Below are 20,920 nucleotides of genomic sequence, written 5' to 3'. Positions count from 1 at the left end.
TCTTTCTGTTTAGTTGATCTACATCAGACCTCAGGCAATTTCCATTTAAATAAAAGTCTCAGAAACCTTCAGAGTGTTCAGAGCGGTTCCTTTGTGCATTGCATGATTGTGAATGTATGTGCATCAGTCCTTGCCTTTTCGAGTCATTTTAGCTGTGAGATTAAAATACAAATTATTTTATTTTCCCGAGGTGAAAATTAATTGTAATATGTCTTATTAGACCAGCTAATGGGCTCTGTTGTTTTTATTAGCCTATAAATACTATATTTCCATTTTTCATTAGAGTGCCATTTTTATGTAAATTAAATCCTAAAGGATAAATATGAATTTACCATCCAATTAAGCTTGAATTTATTTTATTAATTCCCTCCTCTAAACGCTCCCTTATTTTCACTTTCCTTTCTTAAAGATAGTTTAACTCCTTTCAAAGTATAAATATTCAGAAAAGTTGTGATTGATTTTTTTTTTAACCCAGCAACCATTTTAGTGCATTGTTTTCATCTCTGTTTAAGTGGCTCCTCTGGCTCTATTTTAAAATGCAAGAAGTTCTCCAGATAAGCATTATAACTGGTAGAATACCAAGGCAATTTATTGCATTAAAATCTAATGTTATGATGAATTTATAATAATACCACGATTTGTTGGACTCTTAACTTTGGCCAGCAAGGGTGTTCAGCATTTAAGTGTACTATTTCAGGTGACACAGAGCCCTGTAAGGAAACCATTGTTATTCCACACTTTCAAAAGAAGAAATGTGCCTCAGCTTGTGAGGCTCACGTCTGTCCCCTCCCAAGTCATACTTTTCAGTCCTGTATCACACGTACCTCAGGGATGGCTCTGGGAGGATAATAACACTCAAAAGTTAGCAGTAATTCCTTTGTGCCCTGCACACGGCCATGAGTTCTGCCAGGTACCATCTGTGGATCTGTTAGACTTTTATGGAAAGTAATATCCATACACTTGGAGCATCCCTAATGCAAAATCCAAAATGCTCCAAAATCTAAAACTCTGAGCATTTGAGTTGATGCCACAAGTGAAAATTTCCACACCACAAAACTCCATTTCGTGCACAAAATTAATTGAAAAAGTTATATAAAATTACCTCGAAGTTAATTGGTATAAGGTGTATATGCAACACAAGTTAATTATGGGTTTTGGATCTGGGTGCCATCCCTGAGGCATTTTGATATATTGCAGATATTTCAACATCCAAGACACTTCTGGCCCCAAGCATTTCAAAAAAGAAATACTTAATCTGCATTATAATAAGGACAGTATATTGCCCGTAATATAAAATAGTCCCTAGTATTTACTAGTGTTTATCATGTACCCCTACTAAATGCTTTACTATATCCATTCCTGATTACTTCAGAGAGAAGCTCCCTTGCTCCCACTGTTGTACAAAGGCTGCTGAGGTTTGCTACAATCTGCCCTGTACCTACCCACCCCCCAAAAAAAATTTAGAAAATGATAGAGAAACTCAGGATCATCTATAATTTTATAACTCTAAGAGAATCATGTTTTGCTGCTTCCTCTTCCAAATCCTATGACTATGCAAAGATAGATATATAGGTAGATAAATAAACTACTCTTTTTAAAAAGATAAAATTAGACTATGCATAATACTTGGCCATTTTACTTTCCACTAAACAACAAACTATGGTAGTTTTTCATGTTGATAATTAGAACTATCGATGATTTTTAATGACCATGTAGATATGCATCAATCAATCAGGTGATTGGTTGTCCCTTTACTTCCTCAGTCCACCATAATTGGACATATAGGTTATTGTCTTTAATGCTGCTGTATACAAAATTATAAGTCAGCAAATCCCCTTGTGACATACGAGACAAACTGGTATGAAAAGACAGCGATCATACTGAAGAAAAGAACTGGCTGTGATTCAGACACTGTTCCATATCCTTTATTTGTATGAAATAATCTGTTTCTCACAAAACCTCATGAGACAGATGCTGTTATTCTCCCCATTTTGGAGAAGTAGTCAACTGAGACCCAGAGAAGTACAGTAATTTGGCCTGAGCTGCGCAACCAGTGTTGTGTCCATTGGAAGGATCTTCTAGGCTGCAAGTGTAAATTTAGAAATACTCAGATTAGCAATGCTAATCAAAGCCATGGGAGCAAATGCAATCATCTAGTCAGAGCTGAGCCCTTGGCCAGAGAGATACAAAAACATTTTGAAGAAAAGGAGGGCAAGGAAGAAAGCCCCCTGCAGAAAGGCTTCTTTTCAGTGAATATTTGAGTGTGAAAGTAAAAATCCTGAAAGGATTTGGCACCTTTACAAGCTGAGGAACAGCTTCTACAAAGATGCCCTAGAGTGGAGGTGGGAGCATGTGTGTTATCGCTTAACGTTCTACTGCTGGCCAACTCCAGAGTTTGTATAAACTCAAGTCCCATCTTTGCAGTAGGGTTGGGTTTGGGCTGCATGAAACAAGTTAGAAATTATATAAACGAGGTAGGTATTTATTGCTCTGTTGCAAAAGAAGTACAGAAGCAGCCAGTTCAAAAATGCTAGGTGTGATGGTACTGCTGTACCACTGCTGTGGAGTCACCCCTTGTTCTCACAGTGGCTACCACATTCCAGCCATCTTATCCCTGCCCTAGACTGTTTAGATGCACATCTGTTTGCTTTAAGCAGACTTCCCAGGAGTCACAACCCTTCAGTGTACATGTCATTGATCAAAGATTGAAAATATGGCCACACCTCCAGCCAGAGGAGGCTGGGAAACAGTCTTGTATCAAAGCAGAAATTAATTCGTGTTCATTTAAAAGGAAGGAAGGCTTTGGCCAACAGCCATTTCTTCTGCTGTCAACTTACTCTTTCATAAAAAAGTGTTTAAAATATTTGCCCCACTTCTCTTGTTGGTTTATTGTGGAGGTCTGGTGATGGAATAACTAGGCAAGAGCTTGATAAATGTTAGAGGGGTTCCAGTGGTTGCTATGAGAGTTGGACAGATGCCTTGCACACTATAGGGACTTAGATAAGTTTGGAATAATAGAGTGGAGGGGGAAAAGTAGTGCATTTCCCCAACCTGTGGAGACAAAAGCAAGAAACGTGTATTGGTGAGAGAGTATTTTCCTATCTGACTTACATTTCCGGGTCAAAGCCTTCTCCTGCTCTCAGAGTCAGTTTCAGAAGAGCTAGGATTTGAATGGCTCTGCAGGAAATCTTTCTGTCTGTGCTGTGTACTCTCTTCTCCACTCCGCACTGCTGGGGACTATTTCCTGGCACAGGCAGTGGAAGGATTCCCTGTGTCCTTCACGCACCTGATCCGTACCACCTTGACTTACTGGTAACACAAGGATTGCAGGCCCGGGTCCCTCGTGGAGACAGGCTGAGGGGAATGGCTCTGTCACTGGGAAAGCATTTGCAAGGGACATCGGAAAGCAGAGTGCAAAGATGGTGGAGCCCTGAGTTGCTAAGGTTACTTACAGTGTGCATTCCCAGGCATGAGTAAAGGAGATGAAGTTTCTTTTACCATTACAATAGATCTAGGGTGTAAGGAAGTATCTGTGAGTATTGATATTCCTCTTAAAGTTTGAATTTTGATTTAGGGACAGGTGAGCCTTTTGAGTTAAATAATGACTTTTAGGAGCATTAGATTACAAAGAGCCAAGAATGGGTATCATCATCCATCACATATGTGATTGGTGTGTCTGTATCTCTTTCGGGCTCCTCTAAGATGAACTAGGGTTTATTTCTGAATGCTTGGAACTTTTTATTTTAGTATTTTATTTCATTTGTTGGTTTGGTTTTTTGTGGGTTTGTTTATTTGTTTTTGGAGACAGGGTCTTTCTGTGTAGTTCAGGCTGGCCTTGAACTCACTATGTAGCCCAGGCTGGCCTCAAACTCATGATCCTCCTGCCTCAGCCTTCTGAGTGCTGGGATTACAGGCATGGGCCACCATACCCAGCTTCATTTTGGTATTTTAAAGCATCAGAACTCCTTCCCTTGCCTCAAAACCTCTATCTCACAATTTGAATTATACGATAAATGTTAAGAACTGTTTTTGGAGTCAGCGCACCATAACCTCATGCACATTTGTCCCTTGGTGTCCAGGGGGATGAGTTACAGGCCCCTCACAGATGTCAAAATCTGTGGATGCTGAGGACCCTCGGGTACAATCGCATCGTGTTAGCATCACACCTAGGCACATCCTCCAGTTAGTACAGAAAGCATGCCTGGGTGTACTGTAGTACCAAATGCGTGCTGTGTAAATAATCGTTATACTGTATGGTTGAAGGAATAAAGACAAGAAAAATAAGGTCTGTATATGTTGAGTACAGATGCAATTTTAAAGAATTACCTTCCACCCAAATCTGTTTGAATCCACAGGTGTGGAAGTTGTGGATGTGGATGGATAATGGTATATCCCAAAAGCTCTTAAAGGGACAGATATGAGAGCAACCGCCACACATTCAGCCCGTTCCTGTGGCTCCTGTTTTTTTCTTGTCTTGGCCTAATGCCTTATTGCTCAGTGCTTAGAACATTTGGAAAGTAGGTTCAGTAGTATACAGCACTTGCCTAGCATGGGCAAGAAAGCCCTGGGTTCAAATCCCAATATTACAGAAAAGAAGAAAGAAGGTTAGTTTTGAATTTTGTGAAAAGGGAAAATGTCTAGCTCAAACTGAACTAATGAATAATGAGGAGTCTCTTTCTACCTAAAGAAAAACTGTGAAGATGTTAAAGAAGTTGGAGTCCCATATTGCAAGTGAGGCAGGAGAAAACAGCTGACAGATTGTCCCCCCAGTTCTGATTGACGATATCGCTCAAACAAGTCAGGGAGGTGCTGTTATAGCTCAGTTGCACTGATGCTCTGGAGAACAAATCGTAGTGGATTGTCATTACCTGCATGTGCTGCTGCCATCACCGAAGCCCCAGCAGCACGCACTCTGTACCTGGTACATAAGATTCAAGTGGAATCCAGAGTGGAAATAGAAGCAGGCATAAGCAGTCGCTATCTTAAACTTGGAGTCAGCCACTATTAAATGAGCACCCACTGACCACTTCTTGTGGTAGAGTTTTTCGTGTCAATGCAGTGGTTTTATATACCATCAGAGGCAGGCATAGATACCCCTGTCCTGCAGTCACAGAGACACAGTTCAGAGGTTAATTCATTTGCCCCTACTCACAGAGCTAAGTTATGATCACCTCTTAGCTTTGATGTTCAGAGTCCAGGTTCTAAGTTTTGAGGTTAGTATATCTATTTGGTCATTCGGACCAAAAAGATTTACAGATAAGACTTCAAAGTAAACACTAAGCAAAGGTGAATTCAAAACTACTTATGGCAGTGAAATTGACCAGTGAATTTCCCTGTTGAGACTGCTGTAAAAATTTATCATTTTTCCTGTAAAAAATAATGAAAGGTTCCTAAAGAGATAAACAGGACAAAAAGATTAAGACATGTGCCTCTGAAGACAAACTACTACAACTTGGGGGAAATTGGCAGTTACTTGTGAAAGTTTTAACAAATACCAGTACAGGATTTCTTTACTTTCTGAGTAATAGCCAAAGCAGACCTGAGTTAGAGCTACTGATAGTAACTAAAATATACACACATGGAAAAAGAAAAATGAAAACAAGGGTATTTTAGCAAGGATCAGCACTCCTGCAAAAATACTCTTCCCAGAAGTACTACAGTATTTGGATTTCACATAGTCATGACACAAGTGACAAATACCACTGAAAAATTGGTCTGGTAGATACATAAATGAACTTTGACATCATCAGAGGAAGAAAATGAGAATTCTGAGCTTGAAAGCAGAAGACTTAAGAAATGATTCTTAAATGGGATATGAGGTTTCAGATGGTTCTCTATTATCCTGCACTTCATAGATATCTATGTGGCTAATGCCATGCAATCTTGCAATGAGCTCAAGGACCAGAAAATGCCTAGAAGCCTATTAAACTTGATAGTGGGAAGGGAGGGAAAGACAGTTTGCAAAGGATTGAGTCCGCCTGAGCCTGATCTTGACATTCCCTAGCCACTCCTAAGACGGAATGTGTGAGGGACTATGAGCCATCTCTAGCCTCGGGAATCCTGGGCCATCTTAACTGCCTGCGTGAGCTGGAACATGCACACACACATACGCACACACACAAAAGCTCTTCATTCAGCATTTGGTATAGCGTGTTACATGGAACTCTGCCCCTGTGCAGTTTTCACAGTGTCCCTCAGGGAAACGCAAACTAACCATCTTGTGATTAAGTTTAGAAAGCAAACAGTTAAAGTTTAAAAGATTATTATTGTGCAGCTAGTGAGAGCCTTCAAAAGTCTAACTTACAGTGGGGTTCTTTGAGAAAATAGTATGTTGGTAATAACTAAGAATATAAGATTAGAAAATTGTATATCTGCACATGTTTTGAAGTCTTAATGATCTACCTGGCAAAGCACTTAGAAGGAGTAAAGCATCATGTGGACATGGGATACTTAGAATTCCCAGCAATTGCAGGGGTTTGGAGCTGGTAGATGTTGCTGGATCATCACTTCATTTTCAACAGGGGATTTTTCCTTCCTTGCCCGCCATCTAAGGTGATGAACTTGTGCAGCTGGGATGAAGGGAGTAAGATTTTAGCTTCTTCAAGGATGCAATAAGTGTATTCTCAAAGTACGGTTCTCAGGTTGCTGGGGTCAGCATTTCCTGGACTATTTGTTAGGCATTCAGATCCCTTGGACAGATGAGGGATCATAAAATTTACTAGATCTTTTCTTGATATTCTTATGTACACTAAAGTTGGTGACGCACTGGTTAGGAGAGTCTCATTGCAGTTCACCCTCCCCAGAACTCCTTCCATTCATAGAGTTCCCTGAGGGACATGCTAGCAGAGAAGTGATAAGAAACCCTGATTGGACAGGTACACCACCTGGTCCTAGGGAGTCTTCATCTGTAGATAACTCTTAATCAACCCCCTACCCCTTGAAGGGTACTTTTGGTATATGCCTCTTGTGTCAGTCAGCTCTCTGTTACTGTGACAAAATACCTGAGATAATCAGTGTAGAAGAAGGAAAGGTTTATTTGGCTCACAGTGTGGAGGTTTCAGTCCATGGTCACCTGGTTCCATTGTTTTTTTGAGCTTGTGATAAGGCAGACCATAATGATGAGGAATGTGTGGTAAAAACAAAAGCTGCTTCCCTCGTGGCAGCCAGGAAGCAAAGACAGAGGATGGTTCCAGTATCTCTCTCAAGGGCTCAAACCCAGCGACCTAACTTATTTCCCTTAGCTCCACCTCTCAACACCATGGCCTTTGAGAGGCATTAAAGATTAAAACCATAGCACATGCTAGTCCTAACAACTCAGCATTATCCCCATTTTACAGAGAGAAGCAGATGGGACTTTTCTAAGATTACATGGTACATTTATTAGAACTCTTGATTGCAAGTGAGGGAGAACCTAACACAATCTAACTCAAGTAACAAAAAAAAAAAAAGAATTTGTTGGCTTATGTAGGAAAATGTTCCGAGTTCTAATGGAATCAGGCACAGCTGATTGTAGGATTCCATTTGATGCACTGAGGTCTCTGTCACATCTGACTCTTCCTCAGCTCTCTATTCCTCTGTTTTGGCTCAATTCCCAGGTTGCTTTGTCCCTCAAAAATGACAAAAAGATTACCAGCAGGTCCATGCTATAGAACAAAGATTAGCAAACTGCCTGTTCTTATCAATAAAGTTTTATTAGAACATAATTGTGGCCATTTGTATGCATTGGTCTATGGCTGTTTTCATGCTGCAGTAGCAAAGTTGAGCATTTACAGTGGATGCTGTATGATCCATAAAGACTAAGTATTTACTGTTTGGCTAAACAGTAAGAATTTTCTGACCTCTGCAGGAGAAAACAGATTTTACTGAGTTATTTGATTTGAGCCTGAAAGTTGCTATTTATTTAGCTGCAAAAATATGACACCCTAGGGCCCCAAGTTTGTAAATGAATGAAGAATCTACATTATTTGGAGATTGTTTCTTTGGATTAATACAAGTCTCTACAAGTTCATCTGAAATTTAAATAAGTTCCATTCCCAATACAAATATACTCTGTAGATTAAATGAGTACTAGAACGCTTTATAAGCTTTTGTAGTCATTGCATATGTTGAAGTTTAGTTCCCTGGGGGATGAAACAGAAATTTGGTGTTGAATAGATCAGGGGGAACTTGGCTGATAAGATCTGGTATCTCAATAAATAAATAAATAAATGTGATATGCTCTCACCCCACTTATCAGGTCTGTAAGTTTCTTTGTTCACTGACTGCCTATAACCATGGAATACAAATATCCTCACCTTTCTAGTGTAGCAGTGGGAACATAGAAAGTACTCAAAGTAATAAGATGTCTCTTCTCAAGATTTATGGATAACTTCTGTGATCTAGAAATTCTTTGTATATTGAACAAGGCTGCATGATGGCTTTTAAGTTTATGTCCTTTATTTTTATTAGGCTTAGAGCCTGTCTAACTTGCAGTCCCAGCTGAAAGAGCCTGTCTGTCAGCAGTCCCAATGAATCCTAGAATTGAGGCCTGTTGCTTGGCTGAGCTCAATTGCTTCTCCTAATGAAGGACAGCAGGGTAAAGGGTGGAGAATGCAACCCTCTGATTGGCCAGCATGTGCCCACTTCTAGTGTTTAGATGGAGATCAGTCCTTCCTGAACTTTCTGGACTTGAAGGAGCAGAAAGGTGACTCCTAAGGAAAACCAGGATGCCCTTGCTACCTGCTAGGAGACAAACAACAACTCCACCAGCAGCTACTAGGTGCTAGATCTGAACCACCATCCCTTTTGTTCCCAAACAAATATTCTGTTCACTGTACACAGTATATGGCATTTTCCAAGTGAAGCATATTTGAGCCATTTCCTGTCCATTTGGACATTTGGACACCTGCTGAGTACCCAGTTGTAGCCCATAGCATAGGTGCTTAGTGGAGAATGTCCTTCTAATTCCTAATGTCCTGGTGACCTAGGATGGATGTCCTCCAGGGAACCTGCAGACAGATGTATATATTGTAACATTTTATGATGAGACTGCACCTGCTTTTAGGATCAGTTTATATTGGTGTTTTGTAACCTATTAGAAAAGCAGAAATGCCCTCCCTCACCCCTGAATCCTCCTATCATTTGGTTGTAGTACAGAGATACGAAGAGCCAGACATTGACACAATGGGCAGATATTCTTGAAAATAGACAAATCTTAATTTAAAATGTGTACTTCTTTTCTTGATAAATAAGTTCTATTTTTAGTTATCTCCTCCCCAATGTGCCCAACTGTAAAATGACGATAATATATAATAATAACCCTGTCTCCTAAAGGTAAGGTGAGGATTACATAAGCTGAAACATTGTAAGCGGTTGGCATAGACTCGATGACCGAGAAGTGGTAGCTGGTATTGCTACTATTACTATCATCACCATTATTATTGTCATTGTGATAGCAAACTTTCCGTCACTGTGGTAAAATCAATTTTTAGGGAGGAAAGTCTTATTTTGGCTTATGGTAGCAAAGGGTTCAGTTCATGGCTGCTTGAATTAGTAGCACAGTACATCTTGGGAGGGGCATCTGGTGGAGCAGAGCTGCTCACCTCCAGGCAAGTGGAGGGGAGGAGGGAGATTTGTTGAGATCCACACTCCCAGGGACCTGAGTTCCCCCGACTAGGCACCACTTCCTGAAGGGTTCCCCATCTTCCAGTAGGCCACAGGCTGGCAACCAAGCCTTTAGCATATGGGACTTCAAGGGGTGTTTACGATCCAAACCATAACAGTCATCACCATCATCACCACCATCATCTCTCTCATTAACTCAATACCTGAGGAAGTACTCTTCTTTTTAGAATGTCCCCATCTATTAGGAAGAAACTTAAAACTTCAGTTTTGGGTTTAGATTCTCCAAAAATCCTAGGAGCTCTTGGCATATGGAGCAAGCTATGGTGGGACCCAAATGTCCTGCTTCTTCTGCCCGTTAGACCTCAGATAGCACACCACTGCGTCCTTTGTCTTAGTGGGAAACTGACGAATGCTTTCCAGGACATCAGGAAGCCAGAGCTGGTGCTTTCCTCTGCTGTTGAGCTGTGAAAACCATGCCCCATGAGAGGCACAGTAGCAAGATACCAGCAGAGGTGCCTCATCCCCACCTCCTGCCCCTACATGCCCTCAGAGCCCCCTGAGCAAACCCCAGCTCCACAAATGATGGGCTGAGAGCACCAGCTGGTACAGCTTCTGTGGTTCATGGGGTTCGAAATCATGCATAAGTCTAATATTAACTTCCCTGCATTTCTAAATAGAAATAAAAAGCATCTCCCAAAATAAAGCAAAACCGAGTCGGGGTATGAGGGAGCCTGAAATACCTAGTCACTTAAAGTATTCCCTTGGACACCAGTGCATGACAGTGCCCAGGACATACCTGGTCCAACTCCCTTCTGCCCCTCAGCTCTCTGAATCAGCTCGGCCATGCTACTCCCTACCTTTTGATTCATCATTCTGCAGATAGCATGCCCTTTTCTGAAAGCTACCTTTGGGATTGAGGACATAGGGCTTGACCAGAGCAGCCGCCACGTGATCTGTTTTCATCCACATCTCGCCTAAACTTTTCCCCATTCTCTCACCTTTGTCTCGTGCCCTCTCGTGATCCCGTGCCAGCAGACCACTCCAGTCTGAGCCCTCTTTTGTTTTGCATTCCTTCCTTTTCAACCTGTCCTCCAAGTTGGCCTCTGCCTCCCTCCTCAGCCTTGCAGAGGTTGAGAGCCAGCCTCTGTCATCAGATAAAATGGTAAAAGACGTAACATGGGTGATTAAAATATAAATAAGCCAAACTTAACATAATCCAGCCTGCTCAATAATCTACTGCAGGTACGAGTTAAGCATCTTGAATTTAATAATATACTTATTAAGGATTCATTCAAGTCAAGTTGTAATTATGCCTTTAAAATGCTTTCTGTGCCCTTTGCCTCTCCAGGTTTTTCAAAAGCACTCCTAATTGATTATAATTATTTTAATGTGGCAATTTCATAATAATTTCATCTTTCTTAAAGATGTGGTTCTGAAGTAGCCTTTGGTCCTAGGGGTGCATTTTTCTGGAGACCACTACTAATATTTTTTGTATTTCTCACGACATAGGTAAATGAGTTGAATCGAATGCAGCCATTCCTTTATTTATTAAGTCATAATTGAACACCAATTATGAAAAGCAAACTCAATATCAAACCTGAGTAATTCTTGCCATTATTTAAAGGAATTCGGCAGATAGCCTCTTTTTAACCTTTAGTAGATTTTTTTTTTGGTACCGGCTATCGAACTCGGGTCATTGCGCTGGCAAGGCAAGCGCTGGAACCACTGAGCTAAATTCCCGGCCCCTTTAGTAGATATTTTTGGTTGGCTAGGCTCAGAAAACTCGAACTGGATACTTCTTCCATTATACCTTTTGTCTGTGAGTTGGTTTTGGAAATCCAAGGATGATCAAACACCTCCAACATGCAGATACCCAGCTATAACAAAGCTCCATGTATGATGTTTTTGGGAATCCTGAGATCCCAGGGAGTGACTGTTGATACGTGCAGAGAATGTTTCATTTTGATCACAGCATGTGCCTCGAAAGTACTAGGAGATACTTTGGAGCAGGTCCCTGCAGGTGAGGCTTCTAAAAACTAAACAGGAAATTTGAAATTTCTGTTGTGAAGTGTGGGCCGTTGAGAGTTCTGGGAAGAGAAGGTTTCAGAAAGAAGAGTCGTCGAGTAAGGGTATAAAATAGAAGTTTGAAAGAAGCAAGATTAAGTTCAGAAATGCGGGTCCTGTAGACTTGTAGAATCTAGGCAAGCTACAACAACTCTGTAAATGAAGGTGAGAAGTGGAAGGAAAACATGGATCTGAAAGAGCAAGTGATCCGGGTCTCTGTTGATGTTACTTCCATCCTGGACTCTAGGCCTCCTCGATGAGGTTTCCGCACAGTTGTCATTCCTTGTGTGGCTGTTTGTCTGCTCTCCGTGACTGTAGCAATTATCAGAGATGATAAGCATGTACGGAGAAAGGTTCACTTGGGTCACCGTTTTGGAGGTTCCAGGCCCTGCATGTTTGGTCTGCTGCTCTTACACCTCTGGTGGGCAGGCAGTGTGTCGTGCTGGGAGCACATGGCAGAGTAGAGCTGCTTACCTCACGGGCAAGGTCTGATAAGGAAGGGCAAGTGGCTGGGGTCCAGCAGTTCCCCCTGGGCCAGTGACCTGCAGGCCTGCAAGGAGGCCCCATGTCCTAAGGGCTCATCCCCTCCCAGTGGTGCCAACCTGGGGACCAAGCCCTCGACACGTGGGCTTTGGAGATGTTCCGGATCCAGGGGAGAGCAGTGGCTTTACCTGGCTGCAATCATAGACGAAGCACCACTGAACAGCCGATCCCGTCTCCATCTACAAAGAAGGGTGTCCACGTTCGTCATCACCCCAAGCCCGTTTGCTTGCTCTGTTTGGGTTCCTCCCATCCTTTATTATAGCTGATTTCAGTTTTGTTTTAAATTTAGCAGTCTTCTCAGCCACTCTGCAGCCCACACTTACTTAAAACCTTTTGCCTCTACTAACGATCCGTCTTACCCGCTGCTGCTTGGGTTAGTGTCCCTGAGACCCTTGTCTGATCTTTGCCATTTCTGATGCCAGGCCTCATTTCAACCCTCCAGTCACACAGCATCATCTCCTGGTGACTGATGCTCTGCATACTTTGGCCTCCCCTCCCTGCTCGTAGAACTCAGTTTCATAAATTTCTCAGCCTCTTTCTTGTGTCTTCCATCTCTTCCCCTCCTCTGGATGTGGAGCTCATTGTACAGAAAAGAATGAGTTTCCCCTTTCCCCAGAAGGACAGATTTTTAAATTTCTGCTCAGTAGTTCTTGGTAGGTGAAGACATAAAATCCAGCCTCTAAAGATCCTTGCAAGAAGACTGCATGATCTGCCTCCAGAGTCTTTTTTCTTCAAGCTGTCACCCAAGTCCGCATCTTCCTATTATCATCAGAATTCTTTAACACATGTGAAATCATCACATCAATCTAGTCATGAAAGCTGAACACTTTTGCCACTCTCGCTTCCTCAGGTGTATTTATCCAGAAATTATCCAAAGCTGCTGCTTCTTCCTCCTGGCTGAGTGTCATCTTCCTTTCCATCCTTCTGTCACCACCCTCCCTGGGTCCTAGCCAGTGAGGCTCCAGTGGCCTTCTTGTTCTGTCTGTCACTGGTTTCTTTGCGTTTCCTTTTAGCTTGTCTCTGTTGCCACAGTGGTTTTCTTGAGAAACAGATCTGGTTGCGTCTGATCATATGCTTTCTCTAGTGAGCTGACTCTCACTGTGCTCGTGAAAAATGACCACCTTCTCTGGGTACCCTTGATCTGCTTTACAACATTCTACTCTTCCTTTATTTTTTTTTATTTCCCCAAGAGCATGTACCTTCTACCATACTTTGTACTTAGTCTCAGTGTTTATTGGCTGCCCTGCTCCCCAGTGCAAGTTCCACAAGTCAGTATTTTTATCTATTTTCTTTTCTGATGCAGCCTGAATTCCTAGTACAAAGTGAATGTCCGATGTACATCTTTATTGAATGTGATAATGTCAGTGTCGCATTTTCAAATTCTTATCCTTTACTCTCTGCTAATAGGCTAAAACCTACATGTCTACTAACCCTTGTCAAAAACGGGTATGCTGGCTCCTGGCCTTCCATCCACAGTTCTGTGATGCACATGGCTCACTGGGTCCCTGGACGTTCCTCGATCTGCCATGCTCTTCCTGGCCTCTTGGGGCTCTTGCTTCTGCCAGAGGTCCGCAGTGGCCTCTTCTTTCTTTTGCCAAACCTAGCCACACAGCACCTTTCTGGGATCTACTCCAACCCTGAGGTGGAATCAATGACTGCCTCTACTTCCCCTCCATTGGATTTGGCCTCATTGCCCCCTGTTGTGGTATTTTACACACTGACTCTGTCTTCTCCCCCGTTTTCTCCATGAATAATCAGTATCTGGCGCAGAATTGAGTGGTCTCTCTGTGAAAAGAGAAGCTGCCAGTGCATTGAACCATGTAGAGCTGGCCCGCAACTTATGGGGATCTGAGTTGGATTTGTCAGCTGTACAGTGGAGCCAAAACCATTCGCACCCAGTAGAAACCATACTTCTATTTTGAATGTGGACTTTTCCCTTGCTACTGATACGTGGTCCACTCAGGTCTTGGATGCTGGGCAGCACCAGTGACTGCTGCTCCTTGCCAGCCCCCTTATCACAAGGGCTCACAACTCACACTCTGCAGTGTGCCGTCTTTCTAAGGTAGGATGCGAGTAGATCAGGGAGTTTCAGTGTGTTTTCCACATGGTATTTTCAGCCTTCGACGGGTTCATCAGGAGGTAAGCAGTTCCTAACCCAAGGGACATTTGTAGTCAAAGGTTCAAGTGCCATCTTCATTAGAATGTGTCCCAGTTGTCACCAACCAACCTCTGCCTCATCCCATGTTCCTTGTCTTGATAGATAAAGGGTGGCTGGCATTTTACCGCTGTGACTCGGAGTTGGGAATGAACTACTCTTTGTTCTTCAGGTCACCAGTTGATCACTGAGTCTTACAATTAGACTTTCGTCCAGCCCACCTCCCAGATCTATCTACTGCTTTTCAGTCCTGCTGCCAGGATCCTTTGCCAGCTCATCGTCATCTGTCACCCACACATCTGCCACAGCGTGGAGCCTGGCATGTGATCATGCATCCACGTGCATTGGTAGATTGGAGGGATCTCCCTCAGTTAAATGAGTTTTGCACTGTGACAGATAAAGTCTCAGGCCACAAGATCAAGCTTTCAGGACTGTATATTTGCAAAAGTCTGGGTGATTTTTCTGAAGGTCATTGTTCAGGGACAAACAGTGGTTTGGATTTGCTGCAGCTTTACATGTAATTTTGCTTTCTGGAAAACTTGAGTCCTTTCTATCCCTGTGATTCTGCCCAGGAAATTATTTTCTCTGATTATTCTCATCTTAGAAATTCAAGTTGGCATATTTTTAGCTCAGTGGAATATATACTCATGTAACTTGGAAAAGAGTTTGTTTCATTCTTTGTGGTGAAAAAAGAGGTTGGGCAGTTGTGGCCTTTAAGGAAGGGTCCAGAAGACTTTCTTAAGAAAGATTGAAAGTCTTATGATACTTCTGTTAGCTTTCTGTTACTGTAACAAAATACGTGAGATGATCAATATATAGCCGGGAGTGGTGGCGCATGCCTGTAATCCCAGCACTTGGGAAGCTGAGGCAGGAGGATCACTGTGAGTTCGAGACCAGCCTGGGCTACATAGTGAGTTCCAGGTCAGTCTCAAGCACATAGCGAGACCCTGTCTCAAAAAACGAAAAAAAAAAAAAAAAAAAAAAAAAGAAGAAGAAGAAAGATTTGTTTAGCTGGTTTCAGTCCATGATTGGTCCCATTGCTTTGGGCTTCTAGTAAGGCAGCAGCATATTGTGGCAGGAAACATGGCATATCGTGGTGGGAATTTGGTGAACAAATTGTTCACCTCATGGCAAAGAAGCAAAAGAGAGAGAGAGAGGAACTGGAAGAAACCAAGGTCCCATCATCCCTTTCAAGGACATGTGCCCAGTGACTTAGGACCTTCATTAGTCACCACTTAGACTTCTGCCACCTTCCAAGAGTGCCCCAGGCTGGGAACCAACCCCATGACACATGCTTTTGGGGGAGCCTTGTAGATCCAAATGATAGCAATCTGGAGATACTCAGTTACTGGGATTCAACTCGATATTCCCTAAGATATTCCTAGCTCTCAATATCTGACAATTATTTTTTTAAAGCAAAACTCCAGGAGGAAATAAAACTATGTAGCGGAAGTAAAGCAACTGTAAAGATCTAATGGAAGAGTGAGAAATTCTGAAACCAGCTCAGTAACCCGGGGTCGAGGCAGGTCATCCACGCATGTCAGTGTCCTGAGGTCTGGGTAAAGCTGGGCAGTAGGCAGTGGAGAGCAGTGGGTGGTGGAGACCACGGCATTGGAATTGGCATTTGGTCCACACTTCCTTCCTCCTTTATTTCCAGGCTGACAGTCTGTAGTGCTTGCCCGTGCCAAGTCTTAATTGAGAAATTGCTGGGCCAGTAGTTACACTGTCGCTCGCCTCTCCCCGTGGCCTTTCGCTCCCTGTTGGAGAGTCTCATGCCCCGGGAGAGCCTTTGTCTCCCTGTTCCTCCCATCTAGGTGCAGGCTGAGCAGATTCGGTTGGGGACGCTGGGCACAGGGGTGCACTCCTGAAACGCCAGCTGCAGGAGGCCTAGGCAGGGGCCTCACTGGAGCCAGTGAGTCTGGCACCAGCCTAGGCAACCATAGTGAGACACTGTTTCTTTAAATAAAGAAGTGAATTTGGTTGGCAGTGGGGTGTTAGGGATCCCAGGGCTGGGCTCACTGTCCCAGCCTTTCCACTTCGGTGCGCCTTCCATTCCAAAAGGCAAATGGAGCTCCAGTCACGTGGTTTCTGTTGCCCGTAACCATGGAAAACGCCGGCCATCTGTGAGGCTCCCGTTTTAACACTTTTCCCCTCTTCTCTTTATTTCCACCTCTTTTCTTCTTGGGGAAAACAAGCTGAGGAAGTGGAGAGGCTGGCAGCTATGCGTTCTGACTCCCTTGTGCCGGGTACCCACACCCCACCCATCCGGAGGAGAAGTAAGTTTGCCAACCTGGGAAGGATTTTCAAGCCTTGGAAATGGAGGAAGAAGAAAAGTGAAAAGTTCAAACACACATCAGCAGGTAAGGTGATGGCTTCCTTTATTCCTCATCGGGTATTAGTTGAATTCAACTCCGTATTTTAATGGGCAGAATTTAATCGCCAGAACCTGTCTAAACCAAGGAAAGAACTCAGCCTTGGAGTTACTCCCATTCCTCAGTGTGATTGAGAATGTTTTTTTATAGCCTCTGTGGTTTTCTCCTATCTCAGGGTTGGTTCCTTTGTTATTATTTTTTAATTTCAGAGCCACCCGTTTTATTTGCTCTATAAGTAAACTGAACTTGGATGCTTTCCTTCTAGCATTGACAATCTATTTTTTATTTTCACTGCTCCAGTCGAAGTCAACTCACACCAGAAAATGAGTTATGTATGGTCGTTGGCAGATGAGAATAGGTTATTTGGTGGAGGAAAAGTCTTGAGTAAGTGTTTCCTGGACAAGGCAGGAGAGCAAGAATGAAAATGAATCATCACTGGAGCGATGAACATAATCATACAGTTCACAGCCCCGCGACAGCAAGGGAAGGTGCAGGGCAGCGCAGCTGGGAGATTGCAGGTCCTCGGGTCACTGTGCCTCGGTTTACAGCCCAGCCCTGCTCTGGCTGAATGTGAGCTCACTCTGCTTATTTAACTTTGTAACTCAGTTTCCTCATCTGTCCGGTTGGAGTAAGAATTAGCACCTGGTATGAGTATTGTGGAGACTTTGTGTGACAGCACAGGTGGAGATCTTCAGATAAGTAAAAGGATGGAGAGAGAGGTGTATGGGAAAAAGCTTTTGTTTCATCTTGTTACGGTTTGAGATGTGATGGTGAAAAAGCTATACAGATTCATTTTGCTTTTGTCTTAGTCTGCTTGGGCTTGCCATAACAGAATAACATACACTGAGTGTTTCAAATAAGAGAAATTTACTTCTCCCAATTTTGGAGACTGGAAAACCAAGATCAAAGTGTCAATAAGATAGATTTTATTCTGGGATCTCTGGTCTTAGCCAATAGGTGGCTGCCATCTTGCTGCCCACTCACATGATGTGTGTGGGGGGGTCACGTATTAACTTTTTGTTGTTAAAATTGTATACTTTGTCGAACACACAGAAGGACATCAGCACGATGCACAGTTGGCCTATTATAACGTCCACACCTATAATTTGTCATACTTAGCTGCACTGCAGTTTTACTGTAACTCAAGTAACAGGAGAGTATCTGTGTGTACGGCGCCTTCAAAGGTACCCCTGGAAATACTACTTGTAAGTTGAATAACAGGAAAACTGCAACCGAAAATTATGCAGTCAACGTTTTGGTCAGTTTCGGCACCTTTAGTGACATGACTCTTTCAAAGCCAGATCGACACATCTCACGCTCCCCGCGCAGCCTGCGTGCTGTGAGCTGAAGGTTCGTGTTCTCAGAAGGCACTGAGCATTAAGACCTAGAGGCTGGCTGGAGTGTAGCTCAGCTACAGAACGCTGTCTAGAGGCCCTGAATTCCGTCCCCAGCACCTCAGTAGTAACAGTGAGATGCAGAGTCAGGGTGCAGCTGATGGTGAAGCTGCTGGAGACAGAGGCCTCTTGGAAGCATTGCTGTAAGATCCTGACTAAGGAATCCTCGGGCAGAGGAGCCCTGTGTTGTTCCAGCTGCCCCAGGCCTGGGAGGCAGTTAGCCAGACGGCCCCAGGGTCCCAGGGGAAGAGGCGACAGCTGCCCCCAGCCTGTTTGCACCCCTGCCCTGCCCGGGAACAGAGACGGATGATTGCATCTTCTCTGAAACAGAGCTGACAGCGCAGCCCCAAAGAGTTCACTGAGCGTTCTTATCCAAAGTCCTGACAGACAGGGACTGTATTTTAGGAAAATGGGCCCAGGAGGAATGGACTGTGACAGGACCACAGAGTTGGGCTTTTATTTCCTCTTAATCTAAAATTATAAGCCACAGGGGTTGGCCCTGGAAATCTCTAGTGCCTGGCAATTCCCTTTGTGCTTCTAAGATTTTCTACACACTCCTGAGTGTCCCGCCACGTGTTGGTATGTTCTTGGCTCTGGGACCCTTGGGAGCCACATCAGACCTTGTTGGTGACCTCACAGCCTGCACAATATAAAGCAAGAGGCGGAGCATCAAATCACAAAGTGACTGGGCAGGGAAGAAATGACACTTGGGAGAATGAGAGGGGGACATGGGCTTATGAGTCCAGAAGACTTTACTAAGGAAGACAGCATGACTGGAATCTGAGAGAAGGGTAGGATTGAAGGAAATGAGTACTCCAAGTGGTACAACTAGCATGTGCAAAGGCCCTGTGGTAGAAGAAATAGTAATGAGCATTTAGGAAAGGAAGAAAGACCAGTGGCTACAGAGTGGAGAGCTGAGAATGTTATATGGGCTAAGGCTAGAGAGATAAGCACCGACTGGAGCCTCACTGGCCCTGCATCATGTAGAATGTAGTCAAGGGCGTGGGTCGCTGAGGACAAACCAGTTAGGAAGCCATTGTGCAGTTGAAAGCAGGCTGAGCTAATATGTGGTAGTGGAAAGGATGGATTTGGGAGATAAGAAATAAATGACAGGATTTCGTGACAGATCATACATAGGAATGAGGAAAAAGTAGTTCCACGTTTGAAGTGAAATATTCCATTTTGGCCCTTGGACATATTGTTTAGTGTTAGGACGGAAATGCTTCCTTTGTGCTGAGTGACAGAGCCAGTCACAGAAGGACAAATACTGCCTGCATCCCCTTGTATGAGGTACCTGAAACAGCCAAACCCACAGCAGCCAGGCATGGAGGTGCATATCTGTAATCCCAGCATACTGGGAGGCTGAGGCAGGAGCATCACAGATTCAAGCCCAAGCAACTTAGCAAAATCCTGTCTCAAAATTTAAAAAAAGTAGGGCCGGGGATTTAGCTCAGTGGTTTGGTGGCCTGCCTTGCAAGCGCAAAGACCTCAGTTCAATCCCTGGTACAAAAAAAAAAAAAAAAAATTTAAATAATGATTAAAAAGGGCTGGAGATGCAACCTGGTATGAACAAAGGACCTGGGTTCAGTCCCCAGTATTGAGATATTGTGAGAGAGACACTGAGAGAAGGAGGGAAGAAAAGCAAAAAAGGGGGAGGGAGAGGGGAGAGAGATAGGAAGAGAAAGTTAAAGTAGGTGGGGGTTTCCACCAGGAGGAGAAAACAGGGAGTTCTTGCTTAATGGTTACACAATTTCAGTAATGAAAGATGAATAAATCCTACACATGTGCTGTACAATCCAGCCTCTATAGCTGACCATGCTAACTATATTGTACACATACACTTAAGATGGTAGAGCATGTTAAATGTGTCTGTGACACATTCTCACATGCATGTAAATGCACACACATCACAAAAGGCAGAAGGAAACTTCGGAGGAGCTGGTTGTTTTTATCACCTTGATTATGGTAAGAGTATTGCGGCTAGGTGTATGCATCCGCCTAAACTCATCAAATTTTACATATTAAACGGGTGCAGTTTAGGGGGAGTACAGCTATACCTGCCAAAGAAACAAGGAAAGCTTGAAAAGTATGAAACTTGACAACCTCACGAGGGTTTAGTGTGCATGGCTGTGGCTCCCCTGAGATGAGCACTTTGGATGATGGCGGTTTGGGGTTAGGACTCCAGTTTCAAGTGTGTGTTTGGATCTGTTGGCGATAACCACAGTTGGCAGTTGGATAGGATCTGGGCCAGATATGTAAATTGGGTCATTTGCATATGTTTGCTAATTAGAGGGAGGACCATGCAGGATTGGCTGAGAAACAAGTATAGAATGAAAGGAAAGAAGACCAAGAACTGTCTTAGAGAGGAAGGAAGAATATTGTCGCTACTGACTAGACCTGAGATTGAACATAGAAAAGAGACAGAAAGGCCGTGACTAGAGAAATGGGAAGAGGGTGAGAAGCTGTGGTAGAAGCCAGGAGGAGAAAATGTTCATGAAGGAGTCAGTGAAAGAAATACAGAGAAAGATCTGTTGACATTGGTGCCTCCAGTCAGTTTCAGATAATCAGTGGCTTATCAAGAGCTTTGTGGGTGAATTCTTTGGAGCCGATCCCAGATTAGAGTGGAGTGAGAAGTTGAGGAAAAATAGGAATAATTTTTAAGAAACTTGGCAGTGGGATGGGGAATAAGCTGGGAAAAGGATGGATAATGGAAATTGTGTGTCTGTTGGGGTAGAAGTGTGTGTGTGTGTGTGTTCACTGGCAGGGGCTGCATCTGTGTCTTCATTGTT

At 43.4% G+C, this 20,920-nt stretch overlaps 1 protein-coding gene across 6 annotated transcripts in view; it reads left to right on the top strand.

The window, feature by feature from the left end:
• Positions 1-20,920, top strand: part of Phactr1 (phosphatase and actin regulator 1) — a 514,585-nt gene that overhangs the window by 302,189 nt on the left and 191,476 nt on the right. For all 6 annotated transcript variants that reach the window (XM_010622877.3, XM_010622876.3, XM_010622879.3 and 3 more), the window contains one exon: positions 16,561-16,725. In XM_010622877.3, coding sequence (XP_010621179.1) covers positions 16,561-16,725 — 165 coding nt within the window. The remainder of the gene's footprint in view (positions 1-16,560; positions 16,726-20,920) is intronic.

Source organism: Fukomys damarensis, unplaced genomic scaffold, assembly GCF_012274545.1.
Source record: "Fukomys damarensis isolate Sample0158 unplaced genomic scaffold, DMR_v1.0_HiC HiC_scaffold_10, whole genome shotgun sequence".
NCBI lineage: Eukaryota > Metazoa > Chordata > Mammalia > Rodentia > Bathyergidae > Fukomys > Fukomys damarensis.
This window is presented reverse-complemented; position numbering and strand designations above follow the sequence as displayed.